Consider the following 19,643-nt stretch of genomic DNA (forward strand, 5'->3'; position numbering starts at 1 on the left):
ATTATTACTGTTGTCTGCCTCTGCTGTGAGTTTGTGCTGCTGTGTTGGTGATCTTTTTGTGAGCTGCTTGGAGCCACTTGCAGTGATACAGCTTTATCCGGTGAGGGAAGTTGACCTGAATGGGTCAATGCACACCATCTAACCTAGCTTCATGGCCCTGCTCCTGAGCACAGCTGAATGTAGGTCAGACACTGCTGAGCTTCAAAGAATAGCTTTTTCTTTCAGAGAGATGGGGAATTTCCTGACTGTTATTTACATTTAAATGACTTTTAGTCTATATAACTACTACCGGACTAGTCTTCAAATACAAAGATAAAAAGAGAGACAGAGTGCACAAGTGGTTAACAAGTTAGTGCAAGTGTATGTTGTGTAGTGCAATTCTGTGAATATTGTGGTTTAGAAGTGTGTATGAGTTGACACTTGCAGACTGGGTTGATCTGTGACAACAGTGTTAAATGAACAGATCAAATATGCATTTGCAACAACATGTCACACGTTGTTGTTCTTCTGTGTGAAGGGATTAAAAGTAGCTTAATATGAATAGCTGGACTCATGGGATTGGCACTTTGTGATTTTGGTTGTCACTTTGCATAGAGCATGCATATTTTAAGGGTGTAACACCATACATGTTTTTGTCTGCTTAATGTTGCCAGTTTTCAGTTTAAACTCAAGTGACCTTGATAAGGACACCGCAATGGCTGAAAGCGTCACTTCCTCTACAACAACTGTGTCGCTGTTGGTTAAAGTTGAAGATATACCCAAACCACCTACAGGTAAGACTCATCAAATTCAGTTCTACATATTTTCATTCAAAATATGTAGTCTCTTTGTCGACACTTATTTTCAACTCTACTCTGTTTTCACATGTATCTAAAAGTCCATGTGTTTGTTGCTGCCAGAGGACACTGATCAGCATAGTTGACAGTAAACAGGGTCCTCTGGTGGTGAGGATGGTTTAAAATATGCCTCCATTAGTTGAAAATGAGGAGAAAACAAAGTGATTATGCTTAAGGTTGAAAAAGAAAAACCAAACAAAGCAAATCCTAAACATGGTAGTACACTGAGACATGAGAAGTAACAATAATTGTATCACGAAGTTATAAAAAATGTGACTCCTTCAGACACATTTATGAGTAGTGTCTGAATGGACATTTCCCCCCAGAAGTCAACTCAGCCCTGTCATGTACTTGGAGCAGTAGGTCCCCTTCAGAGAAGCCTGTGGCGTCCATGCTGTTCCCATTCTGCCCATTGACTCCAGGAAACAACAGACTGCTGTTACTGTTCTTCATGGTTGCTGCAGAAAGGGAGAAAATAAAGGTAAAGAGAGTTAAAAACTTCAAACTTAACCTGAAATATCAACATCTTAGACACGTTTACACATCAGACAGAGACATCTTCAAACATTACTAAATAAAGTATGATATACTATGGCATTATTGAAGTCTAAATCTCCTGCAGCAAAGTTATGGGAATCTTATCAGATAGGTATAAAAGCACAAATCAAACACAAGTGTTTGTTTTAATGGATGGGAGGTAGGTATCTGACTGTATATGCAGCATATATATGTGCAGGGGAATGGATAATGAATCTTTTAATTAACTTGGCAAAATGTCACATAACTGCAGTATCAGATATTGCATCTTGTCTGAAAACATGCTGAATGATGTCTTTTTTACACATTCCTGACGTATTTAGCTGCTTGATTATTCATTTAAAAGTAAAAAGTCAAATAAACTATTTGATGGCTGAGAGCTTGACTTGTTTCATATGCCTTGGCATGTGCAAGCACAAAAGGTTTATTCTCTAAGGGCAATATGCACTCAGTGGATTCTGTTAAGATAATTAGGCTACTATCGAGCGCTGTCCACCAATCACATCTGTGACTTTACTCAAACATTTCAAGCGGTCTCCTCTTTCATCTGTACCCTTTTAGAGGTCCTGTGACATAAAGATATTGAAGTAACAGGACACCACTAGGCTTCACCTGAGCCGCTTGTGTCAAAAACCTGCCAGCCACAGATCAAAGCCAGTTTATATAACCATTTCCAGGTAAGGGATTACAAAAAAACTTGGCAACATCTCTGTTGTGTATTTTATATTAGGGAGACGTATGAGGTACCTCTGTTGCAAACAGATAATCAAACTTCCAGTGACAGAAGTTGCATCACTTTGTCAATATTACTCCATCAGTGTTTGGCATTTCAACATCAAAAAGACAACCTGTTTGTTTTTAGATTTACCTTGACATTTCTTGACACTGTTGTGTATGAAATGAGCCACTGGTAAAGTCACTCTGTTGTTGCTGAAACTGTTCTAACTGTTCATCATTATTCTAAGCAGCCCACCATATCATGTTGTGTTTAGACTGCCACTTAAATATATGCTTATATACAGTATAATTAAAACCTAATTATTAGAAACTAATAGGCTTATATTGATGAACACAATATCTGATTACTGTAACGCAAACTAATAGTGAACGAGGAGTATTCAAACTGGAATTTAAACTTGACGAAGAATGAACTGTAAAAAAAACCAAAACACTACAGGCTACAACTAAACTTTTCTTCTCTTGCTCAAACATTTTAGTGTGTTTGGCTGCTTTTAACATTAACATCCATATCAACATCACCTCCACTTGCCCCATCACTTTGTCTCTTTTTCATGTACCATGAATGTGTTTATTGCCTCCTAACATATTAATAATATGATATATACATGCAATTATAGTACTAATATAACAATAATAGTATAGTTAATATAATTTTATGAATAATATTTTGAGAAATAACCTAATGGCACCCAAAGTACAGATGCAGCCACATAGAATTGCCTGCTGATCCATGACAGGTCCTTGTTTATCTGAATGGAATGATTGCATATATCTGGCTGCTAGCAGACTGGAAGCCAGCTGGGGGCGGAAAGTCTGAGTGTCTGGTACTGTATATATTTTCTAACTGAGATCACGTTGTCATTTCTTTTTTGAGACATGTCATAGAAACTGCTGACAGTGTCTATGAGCTGTCTGTCACTTGCAGAATGCATCAGGATGTCAAACGTGCAGTGCAGGAGCTGAATGTGTCGTGAGCTGCTGCCTTAGTAAATCAGGTGCTTAATACACACATATTATGGTTGCAAACTTGATGAAAACCACAGCACGCATTTGTCTGGCTCTTAATCTTGTTACATCCCTGTGGTAGCATATGAGTTAATGTACTTAGTTACATTTTACTACTAGTTTTCATAAGCTTGAAAAACCGCAGAAAGGTTTAAGTATCAAGGTGGAGGTAAAGGGTAAATCCACATTTAATCCCATACTGAATGGCAGGAAATTCTCTGTGTGATACCTTTTGCTACATTATATAAACTTGACTTACTTCATTATTCTACCACAGGTTATCATAAGCTTGAACAAGAAAATGAGAGCAACAGTATTTACTTAGGCTGTGCTGAGTTGTGTGTAATCACTGTGTCTTTGGTCAGCAGTTACACAGCTGTTATGTTTTTGCACTGCACTTCCCAGAGATGAAAATGCACAACAGTGTAGATGAGACTCCTATAAATAATCTGGATGTTAGATCTAAAGTGTGTAGCAGAAAATAAGCAAACCCGGCTATTTGGCTTGTGTTGAGCTTTAACTGTTGGTCTCCCACCAGAAGACAGGTTTTCTCATTGCTGGAGAACTGATCTGGCAGCTTGCGTATCCGCACACACATAACACATACACAGAAATAACACACACAAACACACTTGGTCCTCTTGCATCTGCCCCTGGGGGGGTTTTGTAAGCAATAGCCGACAAGAGTGCTTCCCTTATCTGGATTGCCACTACAGGAAAATCCCAGGATATGGCCTCTCCCAACCCGTCCGTCCAGTCCTGTCACGCAACTTCTTTAAGGAGAGACGGGGCCCCTGAACACTCCCCTACAAACACAGACGCATAGATACTCTCCACCCCTCAGCTAGAACTCACACGGCGTTTACACAAACACCCGGACCTGCCCAGTCTGACAATCACACATCCACACAAAGCTGCAGGGCGGACACACAATCCATGCATACATCTACTATGAGCATAAATGTGGGTTATACGTGCAGCCCGGACAGACTAGCAACGCTGTCATTCAAAACAAATCATCAGACAGACAAAAATTGAAACTATATCAGCACAAAAAAACAGACACGTACACCTCACACACAATTCATTCTTCAGCCTAGCATACACAGACAAATGTAGACCATGCTACTACAAGTCCAAATCTGGATAATTCACCAACTCCTTCATGCTGTCTTTTTTTTTTTTTTTTTCTCCATTCAGTGTTTGCGTGAGTAAGTGGGCCTCTTTGTGGCCGTCTGTTTGTTTTCATCCCAGTTTTCTTCCCCAGTGGTGAACTCTGCATCGTGTTCTTCCTCCACATCTTTTTCCGTTGCTAACAGCTTAACAGTTTGGGGCTCTGTTCTGAGCAGTGCTGCTCGTCTGCAGCTGCAGGAGAAAGATGCTTAAAGATCCCCTCAAGACATGTACTCTACTCTCATACACTCCTTACTACTCTTCTACTGAATAATAATGTGTGTTTGATACAGTTTTTCCACAAGAAAAGTTCAATTATTTTGTCAGAATCCTTAAAATTACACCTACTTCTTCTTCCTCATTAAAAATGACAGAATCTATAAATATGCAAATATAATTCATTTCAACAGTTTAACTGTTGGACACATGATGTCTGCTACTTACTGTAAAGTCCATTCTCACTGTATGTGCACCAGAGGCTTCACGTTTCCACATCACACTTGTGTAATCTGCATATTGAACCTGGATTGGCTTCCTAATTATTTGTGATGTCACAAATCATGCTCATAGGCCGACCCCTTAAAATTTGATTTTCAATAAACACAGAGAAACTGTCCACTTTCGGCAGATGAATGTGAAAACAAACTCAAATACATCCAACTGTAGGAACAAGAAAAAAAACATTTTTGAGTGGGGGGGGGACTTTAATGATACTTGTATAGAACTTGACCAGAGGAGGGAAAGACATTCCTGTATGTTTGTGGGGGGGAGAGGTGGAACATTGAGGCTTGACTTAAATAGTTGTAGAAATTATCTAAGAGTCATGAGTCAGACCTTCTCACATGTTTTTAAACATCTTTCACAGTTAGGCAACTTATCATTTTAAAGAAAAGCCCCTTGTACTGGGATAGGTTTACCAGACATCTGACTACCCGCAGTCTTGTGTCCTCCAAGTAGAGCCGATGTATATTTTGTGTAACTTGCAGTCAGCTAAGATGAGATCTCAGACTTTCCCACGAATTCTCCACATGTAGACACCTTGAGAGACAAACATTTGTCTGCTCTTGTTCACCTGCCAGCTTTGCAGGGAGGCATAACACATAGGAGGTTCATGCTACCCCCCCAGTACCTCCCGATGACGAGAAAGTTTACAGGCACTCTGACAAACCAGGAGTTGTGCATGCAGCTTCACATGCTAATATGGACAATTTTGTTTGTTGCAATGCACGACCAAGCCAGCTATCAAAACCGCAGGTATCTGCAAGGGTGGACAAGAGATTTAGTCAAGACTGCTTATGACAGAAAAATAAAAGGGGTGAAAGAAAGAATGTAACACTGATAAATTTACTATTTATACCATAGTAACAGTCCTTAAATCATATTCAGCAGTGACGATATACTCTCATACAAAACATTTAGGCAGCGACCCTAAAAGCTTCTTCCAATACTTTCCAGTTCTTTTTCAAGCCAAGGAGTAATTCGACACCAAGAGAGGCCCCTTTTCAGCATCAACACTTCCTCTTTCAGAAAAAAACAGGCCATTATGGGATTTGTGAAATGCAGAGCATGCTTTTGATGCATGATTCACTCCAGGTAAACAAACTTCTGACTCAGGTAATGAGGTAACCTTTAAAGGATTTGACATCTTTTCATCATTGGGTAATTAAGTGAAATTCAAAGAACTGTGAGGGTTTGTAGTTTTTCTACATGATATCTAGTCTGACAATTGAGAAAAACAAGTTAAAAGTAGTCATAACATGAGAGCGTGTGTAGAGTATAACTACACGCTTTCAGCTCCATACACTTCCCAAACATGGTGATAGAAAACAAGCAAAAATTCAACTGAAACTGAAAAAAGCCAAATCTTTGAATTCTTTAAACTTGAACTTAAATAACCTTGGTGCACAGTGTCTACTTTAAAGTGTTAGCATGTGGTATGGAGTTGGGACACACTGAAAGTAAGGAGAGAAAAAGGAAATGCAGTCACGGGTTGGAGGTCTGCCAGATTCAGAGAGTATAAAGCATGCCAGCAATGCATAGGGGAATATTATCTTGATTTGAAAACATTTAGTTCCAGTAGATCCTGTACAGAGATCTCTGTTCTCACGCAGATGTGCAGGAAAGGGCAGTGCTAGCAACAAATAGCAGCCAATGAGCTGGGTCACATAGTCCACAGGTTCATCCTCCCATCAGTCTTTTGATTAATGTTCCAGTTTACTTCCATGACTTTAAGGGAGGAAACAGCCACCATTTTTTTCATGATCAGACAAGAGTGTCATCAAGGCCTTTCAAGGAAAGGAAGGAAAGCTTTAGATGGAAAACAGAGGTTTTTAGAGCCACTCCAAGGCTTATTAAGGATATGGAGGCACTATTTGTGGAATTTGAGTGTTACTACAAAATCAAGGCGTGTATGTTAAAATTAAAAATAACAAAATCTTATTTTCATGCACATTTTCCATTTACACTTTCACTTTTGTTTCAGTTGTAAAAGTTTTTTTTTTCTGAGTCATTTTTATTTTCATCAATTATATTTAAAGCTGGAGTGCGCGACTTTTGCCTCCCCCTTCTGGCAGTGAGAGTAATTACAAAAACACTGCTGACACACTCTTACTCATAGGCTCTGCTGTAGCCTACTCCATCGCTACTGTTGCGGCTGTAAAATGGTTGATAAATTGTTCTGAGCATCACACAACCCCCACGAAATGACATTTCACCATCAGAATTTGATCCATTCGGTCTGATAACGATTGAACAATCTAGAAGAGCCGTGCGTTTAAATCATTTTATCCCCTTTCAAGTTAGCAGAGAGCTAAGCGGAGGTTAGTCGCTCGACCGGCAGAGCATGTGCAGTATGCTTTCATCCGGCCGGCACGGGAATGTCAAACCCGACACCAGATTAAAAACTTTTATCTGGCAGTGATAGGCTTAATCAGCATTGTGTGAACTTGTTTTGCTTGAATGTAACGGATGTTCATTATATGTAAAAGTTCCACACTGCAAGTTTAATTGTTTTTTACACATTTTTTGATGAGTAGAAGGAGTAGAGGAAGGGTTTGTTATCATACCTTGTTTAAGGCCCCAAAACAACTCGAGCCAGAGCTGCAGGTTTGAGAAGGTTTGTGTGCTGTTGTACAAAACAAGCTGATGTTGATGATCTGATCCCACATCAAAATAAACAGTGATTAAATGCTATTCAAGACACAAAGTCTGTTTTGCTGCTGGTGGTGGTAGTGGAGTCTGGGGGCATCTGTTTTTTTAATCAACACTGTGAGCTATTCTTGGTCGTCTGGGTCCTTTTTATCGGCTTGAAAAGTAATGTCATCAGTTTTGGACTGGGCACGTACACATAGAAAAAAAAAAACAAAACAAAGCAGAATTCAGGTGGCTGCGTTAGGCGTGCCGAACACATATCACATATCATATCACTAAAATGATTCTTATCAGTCTCCAGGCAGAATTGTCCTCTACTAGATGTCTAAATTTATCCCTTGGAAATCAGATAGCTTTTGCTGGAAATGAACACATATGAAGCCCCAACTCTGAGAATATGTGAACATCACAATCAACAATAAAAGCAAATTCACTGTCCTGGATAAAAATCACTGTTGATATTTGCACATTTCTTCCGAACCCCGTCAGATTTGAATCACAGTCCTCAAATGAAGGTAATAATACATCTTCTGTTCTTCTGATCCCCCAACCAAACTTTGAATGGGACAACAGCTGATTCTGGTCCAGCACATAAACAAACTAAAGCATTTTTGGAAGACTCTAAATGTCACAGAAAGCCTTGGTGGGCGAGCTTGGCAGCCAACAGGGAACAAGAAAAAAACAGTTTGGGTATAAAGGGAGATGTAGCGCTGTGGTTTAAAACTGGAGAGACTGAAAAATAACGTTCCACAGAATGGAAATTGGAAAAAATGAAAACATGATTCAAACTGTCTCCCAGTGGTTGCTTGCATTCTCACGATATACTGAAAGGGGAGTCATGAATCAAGAGCCAACGGGCAACTGCTGGAAGATGTCCTCTTCTTACATATTATGATAGTGGTTCTCAAAGTGGGGTCCGGGGATCCACAGAGGGCCATGAGGGTGTTCCAGGGGGACTCCAGCAAAAAGGAGAATAATTAATTTTCACTATAATTCCATCCATAAGTAACATGATGACAGAATGTCATCACACTTTCTGTAATAAAACATCTAAAAGCTAAAATCTTATCAGATGGAGGTCCGTAGTGTGATTTGTGTCAGTTTAGGGGTCCTTGACACGAAAAGGTTTGAGAACCACTGTATTATGATACTGAGTTGACAGGTGAATTACGCTGCGGTTTTGAGGGCATGTGTAAGTAAAACACACGTCTTTCATAAAAAATAATAAATAAATAAAAATCCTCATTATGAGCCCATCAAGATTAAATAACAAACACGACTGGGCTTCCCCACACTGATACTCTCTCCTCCAAGCTGCAGACGCTGCCAGAAATTAAAATGTTCTTCTTTACTCTTTATTTCTTCTGTTACACTTGTGTCATGTGTATGGGGTTGTGTGGACGATGTTCAGATATCCCAAATACCAAATAATAGCACATGATACCATGTTACCACATCAACTATGATTGCTAACAGGCCCTGGATGTTTTCAATGAACTTGGAAAGCAAGTCCACATTTTTCTCAAATTTCTAACAGTGTCACACAAATATGTCAGCAGCAGTGAGCCACAAGCCTTTCAACATATCCAGTACTGCCTCATAAAGTCACGCTATGAGGCGAACAGTCCAGCTTGTTCAGAGAGATCTGCCATTTCACGGCAGCCATAAATAGCTTGCTTCATTATCAGGTCTTTAAATCTCACTTGCACCCCCTAAAACTGCTTATGTTTGTTCTTGTCTCTACAGCCTTTTCTTTTACCTAACGATTTATGGGATCTTTATCTTAAATTCTAGGCATGTCCCCACTTGAGCACCCATCCCAGGCTTATGTTTTGACTGGGATCACCCTTGAAAGCCGACCTTGGTGATCTCGTTTAGACACATAGCAAAGCCTCTGTCGCTGTTTACAGCCATCATCTGCTTTAGAGTGGTGCACATTCATCTTTACCAACTTGATGCAATTGAAACTAGGGCTGTGTTTAAGTTATTTAACTCCAAAGGCTGAGTTTCATTCTGCACAGCTGTCGCCATGAGTGTGTCTGTAAATGTGTGTTTTTGCTTGCTCCACTTTCTCACAAAAAGCTTATTTTGCAGCAGTGTTTGCGTGGTAGTATTTCTTTTTTTTTTTTTTAATACCACCACTAGCGCTTCTTACATCAGAGCCACAGTGCATTCTCAAACATTCCTTCAAGGCTTTCCTCATCATTTGATCCTGCCTCTGTAATGTTTGTCTTCATCCCTTCACCTACATTTTCTTAAAAAGTAACCATATGTGTTTGTTTTAACATAAACTGTAACAGCCACAAATCAGTACAACACCCTGCCTGACAATGTGAGGAGCTGAAGCTCTATCAGCACTTTCAAAACCAGCTTAAAAAGTCTGTTAAAACCTGTTCAGCTCTGCACTCACTGGTTTGGTATTATGGTCTTCATGACTGGCTTTTATTTGACAAGCATACATTTGTGATGTGCTATTGTGTGTAGTTTTCTATTGCGTGTCTTGTGTGTTCTTTTTACTCTGTACTGTTTGTTACTGTGCCGTTTCTTTGCTCTGACCTGCCAAGGGACTACAGATGTGAATTAGCCTGAAGCTATAATCTGGTACGGTGCATCAAATGGTGACATTTATGTTTTAGCTGTACACTGTCCTTTTTAAATAAAATAAATTAAGCTAAGAGGTTTATATTGGACCTGTTAAAAGATAAAACTGGTTCTCCATACTGAGTAACTAGATGATAACTTTCATGAATCATTTCTGCAGCAGCTTCAATAATTATCCACCAAGAAGAGGAAGAATGAGTGTTGAATAACAATGACTTTCTAATGAAAAATAAAAATACCACCCCAAATTACTGAGATGCTTACATACAATAGACTAGAATTATCAAATGATCTCTGACTTGATTGAAAATTGAAGTCTATTGAACAGGTAGTGTACATGCCAGATTCACACTGGATTAAGCAACACAGACTCACTGTAATTACCAATCAAAGGAGGACTCCAGTAAACCCTAGTTCTGTGACAATCTAGGCTATATTAATTTAACAATATAACGACTATGTTCTTTAAAGGTTAACTATTTAATATGATAATATTCCATATACTAACTTGAAAAGGTCATATGATTCATCTCCTGTCTGTCAAAAAAGTATCAGCAACATAATCCAAATGATCCTGCAACAAGTGTGATTTCTGGACAAAAGGTCATATCCAAGCTGTTACTTTAATTAGGCTAATATCGACAAACAAAATGCTGAGATATATGATGCTGCAATCCTATATCCATCTTAATAATGCAGCAGTGTCATCAGAACAAAAAAGATTCCTTTCAGCAGGGCTTTTCAAAACACTAAGTTGGCATAAATTGTGGTGGCACACAGGAAGAAAGCTTGCATGGACAACACTTTGCATTCTGTTATAGATGTATCACATGTCACATAAATATACACCAGTGCCAACAGGTAAAAGGGGAAAGGTCTATAAATATGTTTGGTGCCAGTAAAAGCATTCGGGGGTGTTCTGTCTCAGTCCACACCCTAATACCTCTTTCTTAATGTGAAACTACTGTCAGAGGTTAATCTCTTATTGTTACTGTTAGAACAGACTCTAATCTGCAGTGTAGTTATATACAATTTACTACTAAACCATTAAATTACACACAATTACATTACATAATTACCCATTAACTTTCAGTTTCATGTCAACAACTCTTTTTTTCAGTCATTCCCCCAAAGGTACAGACTTTCCTTTTTTCTGTCTCTCTCACTTTCTTCAAAGAGTCGATGTTTAAGCCTGTAATAAGTGATTTTTTGGCCCTTTGGCAACAATAAAAGGGCAGTGGAAACAAGTTATGAACACAGCACTGACGTATCATTACCTTTTAAGTTGACATGGCAAACTTGTTAGCAAACAACTGCTTATTTACACATCCAGCAGTTATGGAGCTACATTATCATTCATTTGAAGTTATGTTTCTGTCTGCCTGACGAACATTTTTGGTGTCTACCAACTCCTGACAGATATGTCTCTTCAGCTGCTAATGCTTAACTATGTTCACTATGTTTTTACTGAAAACAGCTGCCTGCAGCGGCTGAAAATGACACTATGAGAGCTGTGAGAGTGAACCAAAACAGTAAAGTTGTAGCCGGACAACTAAACAATGGGCTGCAACTATTAAGCTCCATAAAGCCAAGGGGAGCTCCAGAGCTCTATAGCTTCATCACAACAAATGATGCCTCTCACATTTCACACTGTCAATTGATACATTATAAATGTTATTTTAAAAATATTGATTATGGATGCTTTAAGATGACGTTTTATAATCGTTATCACTGAATTAAGTTTCCATCCCTGATAGAGAACCCTGGTAACCACAGCCTGGCTGCATTTGACCCACTTCCCTCCCAGGTTGTGATGAAGGGTTGGTTGATGTGTGGTGGTGCATTAACCCAGGTTTGACTCGAGTCACTGCGTCGGTCTGAATGGGGTATTAGTAATCAGAGGTGACCTTCACATACACGTCAATCATAATACGATTAAAGTTGTACTCCAGCTATTTGCTGTTGCCCTTGTATAAGGTTAGACAACTGAAAAGAGTGGTATAAATTCAAGCAGAAAAGACTGAGGTATCCTGATATTTTAATGCCTAGTGAGGGTCAAGCTCCAAAAATACTGGATCCTACATTTCCCATAGTGTAAACAATAGCATTTTTTCATTAATCCCTGCATGCCTGGTAAACTAATGACTTCTTAACTAAATGCCACCGGTTTGTAACAGATCTGTTCTGTTAAAGCTGAGAATATTTTCTCAGACTTGACAAACTCCAGAGACCGAAAACATTTACACAGGCTGTTTAGTACTCCTCATGACAAGTAAACTGTAAAAGTAGTGAAGTTACCTTTAAGGGCAGTAATGACAATAATATTCTGAGTACATTAAGGTGATTATGCACACTCACAGCTAAGGCTCCATCAGAGTTTTCACAAGGCAACACCAACTGCTGAATTAAACATACCAAAGATGTTCTGCTAATGACATGGTTTAAACTGCTTTCATCCATTGTTTTCTCATTTTGAATGCTCTCAAGGCAACAACAAACTACCTGTTCTACCAGCTAACAGCCTGCTAACAGAGAAGCACGTCTCAGAAGACAAAGAATATCTAGACCGAAAAGCTCAAAGCACTGTTTTATTGTTGGATTTGTCAAAACAGCCAACAGCCACCATGTTCAACCATTACTGCATCATAACTCAAAAGATTGGGTTTGAGGTTGAATTCTGATAGGAAACTCTTGATGTTGTAACATTAAGTGGAAGGGTCATCTTCAGCCAATAACACTGAAACATAATGAAACAGTCTTACAAGCAACAGAGAGTAATGATGTGTGTTTATTAGCCATAATTGCATTATTATGGATTATTATGTGTACTATATGTACAGAAACCAGCAAGTAATTGAACATTTATGAGGTGATGGGTTGCACATGGGCAGTGTGATGAGACATGTGATTTTGATCCTGTCCTCCATTACTACATACATGGAACAGACTGTCTTTTCAGTGTACCTGACTGCTGCTGATGTTGAATGAAGTGACAGAGGTGTAAAGAGCAAGACAGTGTCACTGAGAAACTGCAGAAAAATATTTTTTTCTGCACAAACAACTAAAAAAAATCAACCCAATTCCCATAACTGTCTGTTGTGAATAAGTCAAGATGAGTTCAAAATTCTTTAACAACATTGCTTTAACAACATTGCATGAGATAAATGTTCAGTAAATACCAAATACCACTTGTTTCAAATGTGCAGTTGTTAGCATTTCCCACAGTGTAAAAGTTTCATTAAATGGGAAATAGCACTGCATTCACAACCAAACTTGATAAGGGATGTCAAAGGACTGCACATGAATGCAGTATATTGGTAGACTTTCAAATCAATACACACCACCTTCAACAGCAATTTCATTTTTTCCATGAGTAAAGACATTGTTTTGTTTGCAGGGAAATAATTTTGGGTGGGCTGATATTGAAAACACAGGTAATTGACCCTGTGCTGCACAGAAAAAAAACTTCAATATTTATTTTCTGTTGATATTTGTGTCAGCATACAGTATGTCATTTTGGTGCAGAGATGGTTGTGCAGTGGAAAACCTGGCCGTTGGTTAGTATATTGCAGGTGAAAGTTAGAACAGAAGGAAAAGAGGGGTTGGTTAGTAGGACTGGGTGTTACAATCCCTGTAGATCAGTGCTTTACTTGACTGGGGTTGTCCTGATGTCGGGCGGAAAGTTGACCACCAGAGAATGTTATTTTGTTGGGACACATCTTCAGTTGTGTATCTCAGCGTCCTTGGGTGTTTTGGTCTTTTGCTTACAATACACCTTCTTCTGAGGCAGGCCCACCGCAGGCTGATCAGATCAGGTGTGTGTACCATAGCCAATTGCTGGCCTCTTTTGGTGGTCAACTGTTGGCCCAGGTGGTGTCTTTCCTTTTCAGCCACAGTCAGTGACTTCTGTGCTTGACATCCTCCTTAAGTACTTTTATTGTCTTCCTGCGGCCCTGCCCTCTGACTCCCAGCTCCCTTAGGAGCTTTGCTGTGGAGTTGGCCACGATTCCCCTGCATCCCACCTCAACTGGGCACACCTAGACATTCCAGACTCAGTTCTTTGCTTCTGCTGTGAGGTTGGCGTATCGCAGCCTCTTCTGCTCATGAGCCCTGTCCAAAGCATCCTCCCATGGGTCTGTTAGCTCAATGATAAAGACACATCAATGAGATTCTAACCAGAGAACCAGATCTAGTTTCAGGCTGGTGCTGGCGATTACCGGGGGAAAGGTGAGTTGAACAGATGGGATAGGCAGCATCCTCTCCCAGCCACAGGTCTTTCCAGGTTATTCCTCTCTTCTCATTGCCCTCTCATCTCATCCAGCAGCATTGTTTGTCTTGAGATATGGCTTTGGCGATCCTGACAGCTTCTTCTTGATGGTGTACCTCCTCCAACCACAAGTTGTCGACATTCCGCTGGTGTTGCTTTTTGCCAGGTGGGCTTGCTTGTTTTTAGCCCAAAACCCCCTCTGCCTTGTTGTACCTGGCCTACGATGTCCCAGTGTCGAAGAGCTGATTTTGCATCCTGGACCGCTATTGCTGGATTCCATCTCTTCCCTGTTGCTAGGGCTGAAGCGGCATCTCTCAAGACCATGTCCCAGGACTCTTTGAGCTTCATGTCTAGTCTTACTTTGGCACATGTGTATTCCTCCATAAGGCTAGAAATTGGGAGTGAAATTTTCCATAAATGGTAAATGGACTGTACTTGTATAGTGTCTTTCCAGTCTTCCAACCACTGAAAGCACTTTTACACTACGAATCACATTCACCCATTCACACACTGAATGGGTACAGGGGCTACCATGCAAGGTCCCAACCTGCCCATCAGAGGAAATCTAATCATTCATGCACATTCACACACTGATGGCACAGCCATCAGGAGCAATTCGGGGTTAAGTATCTTGCCCAAGGACACATCGACATGTGGACTGGAGCAGCCGGGAATTGAACCGCCGATCTATCGATTAGTAGACGACCCGCTCTACCTCCTGAGCCACAGCTGCCCTAGCCCTATACTGAGGCATCTTGGTAATCCAAGCCACTTCCTCTCATGTGAGCTGATCGGTCTCTTCAATTTGCTGACTTTTGATAGAGTGACTTTGTACATGGTAAGTGGCCACATAAGACGGGGAAGCAGCCCAGAGTGGAGGCACCAAAGTTTCAGCTTCCCTGGAAGGGCAGTGTTGTTGATGTGCTTGAGGCTAATGAGTCCTCCTCATTTGTTGCTCCTTCTGTGTGTCTTTGAGGTTTGCACCATACCATCGTTCAAGGTTTTTGATTGGCTTCTCCATGACTGTTGGTACTGGTTCTTCATCAATGCAGAACCTGTTATTTGTGAGCTTGCCCTTGATTATAGAAATACTGCGAGATTTGCTTGGCTTGATTTCCATTCGTGCCCATTTGATGTTAGTATGGAGTTTGTCCAGGAGGAACTTGGTACAAGCCTTTGTTGTCGTTATTGTGGTCATGTCATCCATGTATGCTCTAATCGGAAGCAGATGCAGACCACTCTTCAGGCGTTCCCCTCCTACCACCCAGCGTGATGCCCTGATGATAGACTCCATTGCCATGGTGAATGCCAGGGAAGAGATGGTACAGCGTGACATTATGCCTACCTCCGGGTGCTGCCAAGCGGTGGTGTATTCCTTTGTTGTAACACAGAACTAGAGAACCTGGAAGTAAGCTTTAACAAGTTGTGTGATGGCCTACCAGGACCTGGAAGAAGTTCAAGGCTGTCCAGAGCATTTCATGAGGCACTGATCCAAAGGCACTGGTCAGGTCTAAAAATAACACATGCAGGTCCTTATTTTCCCTCATGGTAGTTTGTATCTGGTGCCAGATGATGTTTGTATATCCTAGACATCCCACAAATCCCCGCACTCCTGCCTTCTGCACTGTTGTGTCCACCATGCTGTTGCTCAATAGTTAAGTGGTGAGTCTTTGAGCCATGACATGGAAGAATATTTTGCCTTCTACATGCAGAAGGCTGATTTGCTGAAACTGGTTGACAAATCATTGTGAATGCCATGCCTTCACAATGATTTGTTTTCCTCATGCCACTTTCATTACGTTCCAGAGGTATTTCAGGACACCTGGAACATTTTTATAATTGCAAATATAACATATAACATATAATAAAGGCCACAGGGCATCTTTATGTGTGAGAAATGACATGTGCATAGTTTTAGTACTATATGTAATTATCATTTATACATCTTGCCCCAGGTGTTTGATGAGAGTTTGACATGACTCCACTGATATTACACTATCTGTCCATACAGTATATAAACACGAGAGCAAAACCATGTAGAACCTGCCTTGCATGGAAAACTAGTTTTTTATGGCTAAAACCTTCGTCCTGTCTGAATAAAACACCTACTGTGTATGGATTGAAATACATCCAAACTACATGTAAGTAATAATCCCTGGTATTCACCAGCTGCATGTTACTGAAAAGGAATCTCTGAGATGACTGGGACACACCTTTAAAAAAAGAACTTTCAGCATTTTCATCCTATCAGTCTATCAATAGAACTGCAAACTCAGTTAAAACAGGTAACTACAGCTGAAGTAAAGTTTATTATAGGTAGGAAATGTCAAGTGTTAAAAGCAGGTGTGCAAAGATTATGGAAACTACAATCTGGAATGATTATATGATTGCGCAACTGCAATACATCAGCCTATCTTGCCAGCATAGCAAAAAAGTAGGCAAAAGGGTGTGAGAACAGGCAGTGTGGGAATGTCACAACTCCTCTTACTGCGTGTAACATGTCCATTCATACTGTATGCTAACACTGCAAACACCTTAGCTAATGAGGCCATTACAGTCTGAAGCTACAAACCTTTCAATGTATTTTGGCTGTTTTAGTTTTTTTTTTTTTTTTACGTTCATCATTTCACTTGGTTAACATTGCTAGCTCAATAACAGAAGCTTATTAGGTGGCACTAGATTGGGTCTACATGATAAAACTCCCTGTGTGCTGGTCCCACTCTTGCTGATCTTAAACTTCCTTCAGACCTATGCCCCTGGGTTTAACTTCTGCAGCAAAATGCATACACTCTATATATGTCAATTAGTTTACCCCAGACAAGTGTAATTATCTGAATGTAAATAAAAAAAATCTAGCTAGCTAGCAAGCTAGTCACTAATCTATCCAATATTCAGATGGATTTTGGTGACAAAGAGAGCACAGTACACACAACATCTATTGCATGTCTGTCTGTCCTGGGAGAGGGATCCCTCCTCTGTTGCTCTTCTTCAGGTTTCTTCCATTTTTTCCCTGTTAAAGGGTTTTTTTAAGGAGTTTTTCCTTATTCGAATCAAGGGTTTAAAGACAGAGGATGCTGTATTGCTATGCAGAATGTAAAGCCCCCTGACGCAAATTTGTGATTTGTGATATTGGGCTATACAAATAAATTGACTCGACACAGACAGGGGGCAGAGATTTAGTGCAACATAACCGGTATATCTACAGTACAACATCCAATAGGCTAAACAATGCAAAGAAAATGTACCAAAAAGAAAGACAGAACACATACATTCTGACGGGTGAAGCCAGAGGCCCCGAGACTGAGAAGTTACTCAGCAACCTGTCTGCCAACACCTCTGCTAAAATGTCTGTTTAACTGTAAGAAAACTATCATCTGCGGGTGTTGGAGATATTATATAACACACACATACACATAATTGACTCATTCACATGACTCATCAGATTTTCAAAGCCGACGTACCTGCAAGTTTAATAAACTTACAATGAAGATTTGAATCTTAAAAAACATTTAGTCGTTTTTTTGCAGTGTGACTATTGTTAGTGTTGCTGACAGAGAGAGGGTGGAGTAAGGTTACAAGTATTGAGGATGTGTTGTTTCCTAAAACCAGATTCCTGCATGCTTCTCATTCCTGCCTTGGCTGTCAAATGCACTGCCGGTGCATTTGCATGCCTGCACTCAAATTCGTTCCAGTTCCAACAATCCTACAGTAGATGCTGGCCTTGTTTCACACACGACAAGCTCTGTTTGTTTAAGGAATATATATTCTATTTAGTAGACCTTATTTTTTCCAACTGATAAAAAGGCAATTGCGTCTCTTATGATTTGTATTCACATGCATTACTCTAAATTTGTTATTTACAATCAATCACAGCATCTTACAGTCCTGTTTCATACAGGTATTCAATGTTATCATTTTCTGACATGGTTACATAAAGAAAATTTTAGGAGATAGAGCTGCTGAAGCGGACCTGGCTGGTACTTGACCAGGCTGGTCCTCCTCACCTTTGAAGTGGCTCTTGACCCTCAGGTATCCCACGCTGAGGCGAAGGACTGATAGTTTGTCCAAACGAGAGCGAACATCGTCAGCAAAGGGCAGGAGGTCTGTCAGCCGGTCCAGCTCCCCATTTAGCCGATCCCGGTGGCGCTTTGAAGGGTTTGATTTGACAACTTCATTGCCTTCAGAGACCTTCTTTCTGAGGAGCAATAAGAAAAAAAAACAATAAAGTTGATTATTGATGTGTGAAAAATGTTGTTTAACAAAGCCTATGATTAAAGCTAAGGAGAAGACTGATTCAGTTTAGGCCTGGCTAACCGGCCCTTCCAGAGCAGGGCATCTGCTGTGGTTTGCAGTATGACATACACCAATTAAACATGAGCCATATTAACCTCTAGCAATGCTTCAAACAGCTTCAAACCTACTTAGGGAGTGAAGAGGCAGCCATAACTGTGACTAATAAAGACTGCAGTTCAGGTGAGTCAAGCACATCCTGATTAGTGTTAGACAAAGGAATGCTCTCACAGCCTCATGAGAGCTGTAGCTCTTGAATGCCAACAAAATAATCATTATTTTATATTTGTTAAAGTAAAAAGTACAGTACAAGATCCTCATTTAGTTTGAAACAAAACAACTGTTTCATGCGTCAGCTCATTAGAACATACACTGAGAAACAGAGATAGTGGGACACAAGCCAGCTTGGCTCTGGGTTTTCTGAATGCACTACTCAGCTGGGAGTAACACTCTAGCCTTTGCGATGGTGGATAAGAATTTGTGTAGAGCCACAACTAACGATTATTTTTATTATCAATTAATCTGTCGATCATTTTCTTGATCATTTAGTCGTTTGGCCTATAAAAAGTCAGAAACTGGTGAAAAATGTCGATCTCGGTTTCCCAAATCCAAAGATCCAACCTAAATGTCTTGTTTTGTCACAGATATTCAGTTTACTACCATAGAAAACTGAAGACACCAGAAAATATTCTCATTTAAGAAGCTAATTGGTATTTTTCCTTTAAAAAATACTCAAAATAATAAATTGGTTATCAAAATAACCAATTTAATTTTCTGTCCATTGACTAATCAACTAATCATTGCAGCTCACAGAGTTCCTTTTTTACACCACTCGGAGAAAAGTCAATTTCTTAGTAAACTTGGATTGTTTCCTGTAGAAAAAGATAATCTAAATTTACATAATATTTAACAAATACAAAGATGGCAAACTATAGTAATGAACACTAATTGTAGGTAAGTCACTTTGGACAATGTAAAAGTTCATCTGACTAATGACCACTCATCACCTTCCTAGCTACCGCAGCTAACTGCTACCTACCGGT

General features: G+C 39.9%; 1 protein-coding gene across 2 annotated transcripts in view; it reads right to left on the reverse strand.

Moving 5' to 3' along the window:
- Positions 1-19,643, reverse strand: part of LOC121907156 (aryl hydrocarbon receptor-like) — a 37,640-nt gene that overhangs the window by 9,358 nt on the left and 8,639 nt on the right. For both annotated transcript variants that reach the window (XM_042426559.1, XM_042426558.1), the window contains exons 2-3: positions 18,315-18,505; positions 1,188-1,294 (exon numbers count right to left, since the gene is read on the reverse strand). In XM_042426559.1, the coding sequence (XP_042282493.1) occupies positions 1,188-1,294; positions 18,315-18,505 (298 nt within the window). The remainder of the gene's footprint in view (positions 1-1,187; positions 1,295-18,314; positions 18,506-19,643) is intronic.

The sequence above is a fragment of the Thunnus maccoyii genome, chromosome 11, assembly GCF_910596095.1.
Source record: "Thunnus maccoyii chromosome 11, fThuMac1.1, whole genome shotgun sequence".
In the NCBI taxonomy this organism is placed as follows: Eukaryota; Metazoa; Chordata; class Actinopteri; order Scombriformes; family Scombridae; genus Thunnus; species Thunnus maccoyii.